Source organism: Gymnoscopelus microlampas (genome assembly GCF_963454915.1).
Source record: "Gymnoscopelus microlampas genome assembly, chromosome: 12".
Taxonomy (NCBI): Eukaryota; Metazoa; Chordata; class Actinopteri; order Myctophiformes; family Myctophidae; genus Gymnoscopelus; species Gymnoscopelus microlampas.
In genome coordinates, this window is record NC_139949.1 from 44,458,162 (window position 1) to 44,469,384 (window position 11,223).

General features: G+C 43.5%; 2 protein-coding genes across 2 annotated transcripts; both read left to right on the forward strand.

The window, feature by feature from the left end:
- Positions 1 to 2,014: 2,014 nt before the first annotated feature.
- Positions 2,015 to 2,671, forward strand: LOC311057033 (hypoxanthine-guanine phosphoribosyltransferase-like; the record flags this gene model as incomplete). Its single annotated transcript, XM_084073914.1, has 1 exon — positions 2,015 to 2,671. One exon carries the CDS (start codon positions 2,015 to 2,017, stop codon positions 2,669 to 2,671), a length of 657 nt encoding a protein of 218 aa, XP_083930040.1.
- Positions 2,672 to 5,388: 2,717 nt separating this feature from the next.
- Positions 5,389 to 9,117, forward strand: LOC311056791 (cullin-associated NEDD8-dissociated protein 1-like; the record flags this gene model as incomplete). The annotated part of the gene is made up of 1 exon (XM_084073597.1): positions 5,389 to 9,117. The coding sequence occupies one exon, from the start codon at positions 5,389 to 5,391 to the stop codon at positions 9,115 to 9,117; it is 3,729 nt and encodes a 1,242-aa protein (XP_083929723.1).
- Between the last annotated feature and the right edge of the window lie 2,106 nt (positions 9,118 to 11,223).

An 11,223-nucleotide genomic window follows, 5' to 3' on the forward strand; every position in this document is an offset into this window, starting at 1 on the left:
TGAGCATGTTAAACTGGCCAGGGTTTATCTAATTATCCGTCTTCAATTATCCACTGCACTACGCAGTTTGACCAGAGCCCTATTAATAACGCAGCATTACCTGCTTCTAGCACTCACAAGGGCATAATGATTGGATATTGAGAGGCAAAACATTTTTTGTTTTGAAATGTAGTTTTATCTCCAGAGGCCAAGCCTTTGGTGGAGATAGTCTAATCTAATAATGGTAATAATATAATGGTGAAATAGTTGTTTGTCAAGTTTTTTTAAAACTTTAAAACTTATTATGAGCCAATATTGGATGGCTATTTGAAGTGTTAAACACTGCATGCAGTAACACTGCTGCAGCTCCCCATATGTGTGCAATTTAGGTTTTTCAGTGTGACTATCCTAATGGCAGACCCCTGAACAGTGTTTGTGCCACGTTTGGTGCGGAATGGAGCAACGGTGGACCTTAACAACTTATGGCCCCTGGGGCGCCCCTGGGGGCCCTGTTAGCAGTACGCTGGGCTGTACCACATGGGCCCTGGCAGCAGTAAGCTGGGTTGTAAAAAGTGGCCCCTGGTTTCACTATGTCAGACCCCTGAATAGAGTTTGTGCCAAGTTTGGTGCAGATCAGTGCAACGGTGTACCTTGACAACGTTTGGCGACTGTGGGCCCCTGACACAGTGCGATGCCAAGGAGCGCATCAAGGACGCTTGTTGAGTCCATTCACCAATCACCACTGTGGCTGAGTGGTGTAGGACCAATTCAGTCACAACAAAACCATTTAGAAGTGTATAAAATATTCGTTGTCTTGTTAAAATTTGAAATGATGGAATAGATGTCCCTCAGATACATACAGTCCACATACAGTTTCACATTTAAACCAAGAGAAAATGTTTTAACATGGTGCTAACTAACAAGCTTTAACATTTATGAGTTTAACAGATGCATTGACTAATCATGCAGTACGTGTCATTGAATGCAATAGACACGAGCAGAGCTAGAAGCTAATATGGCTATGTGACCACATATAATATAGCATTTTATACCCCAGACAGACAACATGTTTAAACACAGTGCTCACTAACAAGCTATACACTGTCTTGTTAAATAAAACCTAACCTGCAACTAATCGTAGCAATTTTTCAAAGATAGTGAAATAAGACATTAAAACATCATACTGACTAAACACACATGTCATACGTGTTTAGTGATGTTTTATAATTATATATTTTTCTGTATTTTTTTGGTCTTTGTAGGACATATTGTTTTTATACAGATTTTATTTTTTATGTTATTTTTTTATCAGTCAGTGCCAGCCCAATCGGATCCCCATAGACTTCCATCTAATAACGGCATGGCTTTTTGTGGATCCCATTTTGTATGTGCTTCATGAGCCAAGCCGTCTAGGCTTGCCAAAGGAAATGACCCCTCACAGTTTTTCTGTAAATATAGTATTGATGAATTCTTGTACAGTATTGTATGTCTTTATTTGTCTTGATGAATTGAATAAATAGGACCACAATGGAAACAAGCCCTCAGGGCCTTTTGTGTTATCCTTTTAGCATAATTTTATAACTGTACATCTGTACTTTTTGCAAACTGTTAAAGTATTCAATCAATCAATCAATCAATTCACTTATAGTTGAGTAATACATTTGACCAGGAGTATCTATACTTTGACTCATGTACTGGGGTTGAGTACTTCGTCCACCACTGTAAATAAGGTGCGCTCTGAGTTGTATAATTCTATTTGGACACATTGAAAATGCCTCTCAGCCAATCACAATGGTCAGAGGTCAGAACTAACCGTGATGTCACCACCAACATAAAAGAGAGACGTGAGGCACATTTACGAGATATAGGAGCGCTGAAGTGATCTATATTTACACCCAACTGAGATAAGGTGCTCTTTCCAGAGGGTTTTAAAATGACATACACATTTTAAGTTCAAACTTTTAAATTAACATTTTAAGTCAAAGGAACTTAAAAGTTGTATGTCAATTAAAACATCGGTAAACCGATACCGACGATGGCGACATCAAGCCCCTGTGTTGTGATCAGCGACGAGGACCAAGGTTACGACCTGGACCTCTTCTGCATACCAAAGCACTACGCTTCTGACCTGGAGAGGGTGTATATACCTCACGGACTCATCTTGGACAGGACAGAGAGGCTGGCCAGAGAGATCATGAAGGATATGGGCGGTCACCATATTGTGGCCCTCTGTGTGCTGAAGGGGGGTTACAAGTTCTTTGCAGACCTGTTGGCTTACATGGAGGCCCTGAACGGTGACAGTGACTACTCAGTGCCAATGACAGTGGAATTCATCCGCCTCATGAGCTACTGTAATGACCAGTCTACCGGTGAGATCAAAGTGATCAGAGGTGATGACCTGCCTACGCTGACAGGGAAGAACGTCCTGATTGTGGAGGACATTGTCGACACAGGCAAGGCGATGAAGACATTATTAGAGCTTCTCAAACAACACAATCCCCAAATTGTTAAAGTAGCAAGTTTGCTGGTAAAGAGAACACCCAGGAGTGTCGGATACAGACCAGACTTTGTAGGATTTGAGGTCCCCGACAAATTTGTGGTGGGATACGGGCTAGACTACAATGAGTACTTTAGAGATCTAAAACATATCTGCGTCATTAGTGAGACAGGAAAAGAGAAGTACAAGGTATGAAAAGCTCTTAGTGACTTTGATCAATGTATCATTTCAATCCTTCCAACAATTCTTCCAGGTCAGATCTGGACTTGGCTCAAGGCTCGTACTTCATTTGGCTGCAGGCTGTGATATCAGTCATCTATGTTGTTTGTGACGTATCTATGACATCTGGGCAAGGTTTTGACAGCCCCATTGACTTCCATTATGAAATTAAAATCGGATTTTTTTTTCAAAACGTATAAAACGATGTGTTTCATGTGGCCAGTCTATGACGCCAGTCGTCTTTGATGTATCTGATGTTACGTATGACTCCATATTTGGGTAAGGTTTCATCCTGATTTGACTGCCATTCACTTCCTCTTTAGACGGCTTGGCTATCTGGTTATGGCAGGCAGTCAAACGGTTATAGGGCATAGCAGTGGCGGACATTTTCTAAAAAAAAATCCAATGCGTTTTTCCTTAGAGATTTCCAAACATATTTATGTCAATTATTTTAAGCCTAGAATCAAGCCATCCAGGGTCCTGGTGATTCATGACCATAAAACGTTTGATTCTGTGAACAAAAAAAAGTTGAATATTTAATTATATGATATACTATATTTAATAAATACCCTTTGTTTTACTTTTTTTCTTTCTTTTTTTTTTTTTACAAAATCAAATGTTTTCAAGATGGCTTGATTCTAGGCTTAAAATAATTGATATAAAATGCATTGTCTTTTTCTGAGTGGAAACAGAAAATGGCCGCCACTGCTATGTCCTATAAGTTATATATAATATATATATAAATATATTGATGATGCACCGTGTCTCAATCTGGACAATCCGAGCCCCCTTGACTTCCATTATAAAATGTAAGTTAAATTTTAGAATAGGTATAGAACACAATGTGAAAACAAAATTGTGGGGTTCTACAGTAGCCTTTTTTATTGCATAACAATAGTGGAGGTACCTCTGTGGCCTACTGGCAGTGTGAAGTGCAACAATAAAAGAGATTGGCTTTGGAAACACAGAACACACAGACAACGCAGACCCTCCTCTAGCTTTGGTTCTCAACCTTATCAGGCCGTGACCCCCCCCAAATAATCATATTTGAGTTGAGGCATTACATCCCCCCCCCCCCCCCCAAAATCATGTGGGGACCCTCTGGGTGTCCCGACCCACAGGTTGAGAACCACTGTCCTATCCACCTGTTCCCTAGGCTTGTGTTTTCCGCTTCCTGTCGGATTTCATTGTTGGATATAATTAGTCATCTGACCGGTTTCATTGGATTTCATTGGATCAAAAGACAGGAAGTGGAACACAGTGAAAAGCCTAGGAAACAGGTGGATAGAGTCAGGCCGTACTGAATTTAACCGGGTGCAGCTCATCCCTTGAGAGTGCACTGCTGTCGTTGCTTGAAATCCTAAAATGAGCTTTGCCCACCAACAATCGGCAGCAGATAATGTATGTTTTTCACTTTTTAAGATGGATAAGTGTTAAGGGATAGGATGAATGCCCATTTTCTGTGGCCAGCTGAAAAAGTAAGAGAACCGTGCATCTTTGACGAGAAATGCCGTGTTTACACGGGGCTGCATGAGAAGTAGCCGATCCGATTGGAATGTTTCACAAAGCGTGTGTGTTTACAAACGATTGGACATGCAATCATAATGAATATACATTTTTTTGTGACCTGTTTTTTTGTGACGAAAATGGCTGGCAGTGGGCAAACACAGCCAGAAATAAATCTGGCAGTGAATGAGTTATTTAAAGAACCTGCAGTATGAGAATGAGAATGTGATCATTAAATTGATGTTGAAGTTTGAAGCTTATTATTGCGGTGTGGCTCTGCAGGTGCCATCTAGAAGAAGGTCTGTGCGGACGTCTGTTTGTGTGTCTGGAGCTTTGCTTTGCTTATAAGTTGCCTTATAAATAGTTAATTGATCACAACATATGTACTAATAGTTTATTAGCTATATTAAGTAAAGGTAAAACTGTCTCTGCTGCCAACTCCTCCTACTATTTTCTACAGTAGTCACTACGGGCACCAAGGCATCATTCAGACTGACAGGTATCTACATCTGGCTTTGTTCTGGCCTTCCAACAAGGGAAACACAAATGAACACAAATGAATACATGTGTTTAAGAACCAAGAAGAATCAAGACAAGAGGGATTTATTTGTCGCCCATGCAGGTACAAACAACAAAATGTTGGTGGGACACACAACAATACGATATAATAACATAATAATAATAATAATAATAATAATAATAATAATAATAATCATCAATCAATACTATAATTGAAGTCTCTGTGTGATCACTGTGGTTCTCTAAAGATATCTATAATATGAAGTCTGTGTGTCTGTGCCCAGTTTTTGCCCATATATGGAAGATCCCCAAACTCTCCCAAGTTGGTGTGTCATACATGATTGATGTATGACGCGCCAAATATTTCTATATTTGGAGACATTGCCTCTCAGCCAATCACAATGCGAGGTTGCTGTCACTGCTAGTATAAAACAGAGTGGTCGTTACAGAACCCACAGTGTTTTCGAAGACATCCAGACTGTTCTGCAGAATTTCCAACCAGATAGCCAAGCAGACCTTGAAGCCCAAGAGTACAAAGGCAGCCAGCATCTAACTGGAATCCAGCGCAGTCTAAAAGATCTGTCCTTGGCGTAGCTAGCATATACTCAACTGTTGGGTCATAGCGAAGAACTTTATCGGGAGGCTAACCAGCAGCTAACCAGATCAAAATGGCGAGTGCCATATATGATGTCTCCAGTCTGCTGAACAAAATGACCTCAAGCGACAAGGACTTCAGGTACATGGCGACCAATGACCTGATGTCTGAGCTGCAGAAGGATACAGTCACACTGGACGACGACGGTGAGAAGAAGGTGGTGAAGATGATTCTGAAGTTGTTGGAGGATAACAATGGAGAAGTCCAAAACCTGGCTGTTAAATGCCTGGGCCCTCTGGTGAGCAAGGTGAAGGAGTACCAGGTTGAGACCATCGTGGACACGCTGTGGACCAACATGTTGTCTGATAATGAGCAGCTCCGGGACATCTCGTCCTTCGGACTCAAAACCGTTATAGGAGAACTTCCTCCTGCTTCTGGTGGCTCCTCAGCGCTATCAGCCAGTGTTTGCAAAAAGATAACTGGCAAACTGACCGGTGCCATCACCAAACAGGAAGACTTGTCCGTTCAGCTTAAGGCGCTTGACATCATGGCCAACATGCTCTGCAGACAGGGGGGACTTTTGGTGAGTTATCATCCCTCAATCCTGAATTGTCTGCTTCCCCAGCTCACTTCTCCTCGCCTGGCTGTCAGAAAGAGGTCCATCACGGCCCTCGGTCACCTCGCAATGTCATGTGGGAACTCCGTGTTCATTGACCTAATCAAACACCTACTGTCTGAACTGGGACGCACACAGGGCGCACGGAACATGTCAACTACCAGAACATACATCCAGTGTATGGCTGCTATCAGCAGACAGGCTGGACACCGCATAGGAGAACATCTGGAGAAGATCATTCCATTGGTGGTGAAGTTTTGTAACAACGACGATGATGAACTAAGAGAGTACTGCATTTTGGCCTTTGAGTCCTTCGTTACGAAGTGTCCTAAAGAGGTATACCCCCACATTCCCACGGTGATTGAACTGTGTCTGCGCTACCTGACCTACGACCCCAACTACAACTATGACGAAGACGAGGATGACAACGCTATGGACACGGAACAGAATGATGACGATTATCGAGGTAGTGACGAAGAATACAGTGATGATGATGACGTGAGTTGGAAGGTGCGTCGTGCATCGGCTAAGTGTCTGGACGGTGTCGTCTCAACCAGACAAGAGATGCTGCATGATTTCTATCGCTCTGTTTCTCCTGCACTCATCTCCTGCTTCAAGGAGAGAGAGGAGAACGTGAAGGCAGATGTGTTCCATGCGTATATCTCTCTGCTGACACAAACTGGAAAGGCTCAGAAGTGGATGTCTGATCCAGACACTATGGAGCAGGGAGATACACCTCTAAACCTGTTAGAGAGTCAGGTTCCTATGATAGTGAAAGCTCTTCATAAGCAGTTAAAGGAGAAAAGTGTTAAGACTAGACACTGTTGTTTCAACTTGTTGACTGAACTGGTGAAGGTTCTGCCTGGAGCCGTGGTCCAACACATCCCAGTACTAATACCAGGTATAGTCTTCAGTCTGAATGATAAGCAGTCCAGCAGTTCTAACCTGAAGATTGATGCATTGTCGTGTTTGCATGGGATCCTGTGCTACAAGCGCCCCAACGCCTTCCTCCCACACATCTCACACATCTGCAAAGACCTTGTCCCACCCGTGGTGGCCTGCGTGGGAGACCCCTTCTATAAGATCACCTCCGAAGCCCTGCAGGTCACACAGCAGCTGGTCATGGTGATCAGACCTCTGGACAGCACATATGGGGGCTCGGAGAGTTTTGACCCCTCCCCTTACATTAATGACTTGTTCAATTGTACAATTAGGCGCCTACGAGCCGCTGACATTCACCAGGAAGTTAATGAACGAGCCATTTCCTGTATGGGCCAGATCATCTGTAACCTAGGGGACCATTTGTCCACTGAACTTCCTGGAACACTGATCATCTTTCTGGAACGACTCAAGCATGAAATGACACGACACACTACTGTTAAAGCATTGGCGCTGGTAGCAGGCTCTCCTCTGAACATCGACCTGCGTCCGATTCTTCGTGAAGCTGTTCCCATCCTTGCCTCATACCTCTGCAAAGAGAGAACTCTCAAACTCTCCACATTGGCTACACTGGACACACTGCTGAAGAAATGTAGCCCCTCAGTGACGCCAGCCATGATAGATGCAGTGTTGGCTGAACTTCCTCATCTCATATCAGAGAATGACATGAACGTGTCTCAGATGGTGTTGATCTTCCTATCCACATTGGTGAAGACACACCCTTCCTCCATGGCTAAGCTCAGTCGAGGAAACATCCTCAACCAGCTCATATCACTGGTTCGTTCCCCACTGCTGCAAGGAGCAGCGCTGGCAGCCATGTTGGATTTCTACCGGGCTCTGGTGTGTTCAAATACAGTAGGTTTGAGTTTCAAGGACCTGATGAAGATGCTAACAGCACCAGTCTACCACTCCAACTCACAAACTGCGCTGCCTCACAAACAGGCCTACTCCACCATCGCTAAATGTGTGGCAGCACTCACCAGAGCCTGTCTCAACGAAGCACCTGCTGTAGTGGGACAGTTCATAAAGGATGTGAAGAACAACCGCTCAACAGATTCTATCAGACTGTTAGCCTTGCTCTCATTGGGTGAAGTTGGACATTACGTGGACCTTAGTAACCAACTAGAACTCAAGACTGTTATCATTGATGCTTTCTCCGCCACCAGTGAAGAGGTGAAGTCAGCAGCCTCGTATGCGTTGGGTTCGATCGCTGTTGGTAACCTGCCAGAGTACCTCCCCTTCATCCTTTCAGAGATTTCTCAGCCCAAAAGACAGTATCTATTACTGCGCTCTCTAAAGGAGATAATAGGCTCCGCCTCACTTGAAGATCTGAAGCCCTATATAGAGTCAGTGTCGTCTCTGCTGCTGAAACACTGTGAGTGTCAGGAAGAAAGAACCAGAAATGTTGTTTCTCAATGTCTGGGAAAGTTAACTCTGATAGACCCTGAAACTCTACTGCCAAGGCTGAAGGGCAAGCTACTGTCAGTTTCGTCTTACGCCAGGAGCTCTGTGGTAGCAGCTGTCAAGTTCACCATCTCTGATCATCCTCAGCCAATAGACCATGTACTGAAGAACTGTATAGGCGACTTCCTGAAGACGCTAGAAGACCCAGACCTAAATGTTCGGCGCATTGCCTTGGTAACATTCACCTCAGCAGCTCATAATAAGCCCAGTCTGATCCGAGAGCTGCTGGATTCAGTTTTACCCCTTCTTTATACTGAAACCAAAGTCAGGAAAGAACTTGTCAGAGAGGTACAGATGGGACCATACAGACACACAGTAGATGATGGTTTGGATTTGAGGAAAGCAGCATTTGAGTGCATGTCCACTCTGTTGGAAGGATGTCATGACAAACTGGACATCTTCACCTTCCTCAACCATTTGGAGGACGGACTCAAAGACCACCATGACATCAAGATGTTGACGTTTCTCATGCTGACTCGTCTCTCGTCTCTGAATCCAAACGCCATTATCCAGAGACTGGACAAACTGGTAGAACCTCTACAAGCTATCTGCGCTACCAAGCTGAAGGCTGGCTCAGCGAAGCAGGACGCTGACAAACTGGATCAGTTGAAGCGAGGTGCGATCCAAGCTGTTGTCTCTCTACTCTCCATCCCAGAAGCAAAGAACTATCCTCTGATGTCACAGTTCCAGTCTCAGATTCGGTCCAATCGGGAGCTGGAGGCAATCTTTGACTCTGTCCAGAAAGACTCCAACCCGGCCATGGTGTCCATGGACACCAGCTAAGGTGACTACATTACCCATGGTGCAACAATGATGATACTGTGTAAACACATGCACACACTCTGTAGTACTGAACAAGACGTGGTGTAATAAAATCCCTGTAGGCTACATCTCTAACACCATGTTGATGACAACATATTGATGACGGATCTTAATCCTAACTACTATAATTGAAATGACCTCCAAAAGTACGTCCAGGGTTGGTCAGCATACGATCACTCCACTTGCCTCCAGACTTGCCACAGGCTGTTGATCAGTGCTCTGGCTAATACTTAGGCTTCTTTCCCCGCCTTCAATGTACTTACATATTGTACAATTAATATAAAACTACATTTTAACATTTTAGCCACAGCAGCTTTCCTTCTTTTTGGCCGCTAGGACCCCACCATACTGCGCATCTCCATATATGGCCATATCAGTTGGATCACTGGTGCAACGTAGCTGTGATGTAGCTGATCGGGCCTAGATGTGAGGGCCGCGAAGCGGCCCAAACCTCTAGTATTATGTGAAAAATATTCACACCAAAAAGATGGGGTCTTTGTATGGCTTACAAGTGGATCTTGGACTTCACGTCAGTCATCTATGACCTATGATGCCATATTTCGGCAACGTTTCACCCCTATCCCACCGCCATTGACTTCCATAAAAAACATGTATCTAAAGCATATATTATCTATAGGAAAAATAGAAATCTGGCGATGATCGGTCCATTGTTTGCAAGATTAACCACTGAAAGTCAAGACACTCAGACTGACTCTCTTGTAGACGGGCCGCCTCCAAGAGCCACGCTGTAAACATTTCTTCGGAGGCTTGGAACCTCCACCCAATTTATTTTGTTTTCTAAATGGGCAATCTCCATTTTTTTCCTTTTTTTTTTCTCCACCAGGCCCAAAAAGCCTGGTAGGTGTTGATGTTTTCGCCCCTGTCCATGTGTGTGCGTGTGTAGCTAATCTCGGGCATCGTTGGACCAATCCATTTGAAACTTTGCACGCACACTCCCAGAATAGGCGCCAAGGAAAAACCTCCACCCCAAGATTTCTTTCAAATGAGCCTCATAGTGTCTGTAACAGACCACTTTACATTTTGGCCTATAACTCTTGAACCACAGGTTTTACTTTTTATTTTCTCCAGATTTTAGTTTTAGGCAGGGTTTGTGGACAAATCCGCTCTTTAGTTTCCAAAGTAATTAAAAATAAGATACGGTCTGCAGCTGTGGAATACATTGGAGTCAATGAGTCAATGAGAACCACTGCTGGAAACCAGTTAGACCCCCTACGGGTCCCAGACCCCCTGTTGTTCTAGGGTAGTGGTTCTCAACCTTTTCAGGCCGCGACCCCCCAAAATAGTCATATTTAAACTGGGACCCCCCAAAATAGTCATATTTGAACTGGGACCCCCCAAAATAATCACATTTGAACTGAGGACCCCCCACCCTGATACGCACTTGGAATTGTAGGAGTTGAGGCATTACATTTTGTTTGACTCGATTCCACATATTGGGAAAATGCCTTACGAGGCGTTGTGAGCTTGTAGATCTGCTATTTAAAAAATAAATTGCCTCTTATATAATTTGACAATTTGGCCGATGTTTGACCAGTTTTTATAATATAGTTTGTTGATTGCTTCTGATGCAGTAATGGTCTTTTTTCTTTTCTTTCTTCCTTTTTTTTAGGTATTAAAAAGGCCTTAAAAGTCCTTAAATTGTCACTTAACTGTCATCTGGGGACTCCCCCCTCCCCCCAATCATGTGGGGACCATTCTGGGGGTCCCAACCCACAGGTTGAGAACCACTGCTCTAGGATGTAGAGCAGTGGTTCTACATCCCTGGGAAATGCATTCATAATTATTTTTTTTCTTCTAAGATGTTCTGTGGCATATGTCTATGGCCGGCAATTCAGATTAAAAAAATATTTTATAATTTTATAAATATGTCACTTGGGGGCGCTTGTGTGCAGTGAAAGGAATAGTCAAGTTGAAATGAAATGTTATGCCTCTAAATCCACAGCCACTGACATTGCATATTCCTGAGTATTGTAGAGCAGTGGTTCTCAAACATTGTCATGCCAAGGACCCCCCAAATTAATATGTATTTGGTTGCAAAATATTTTG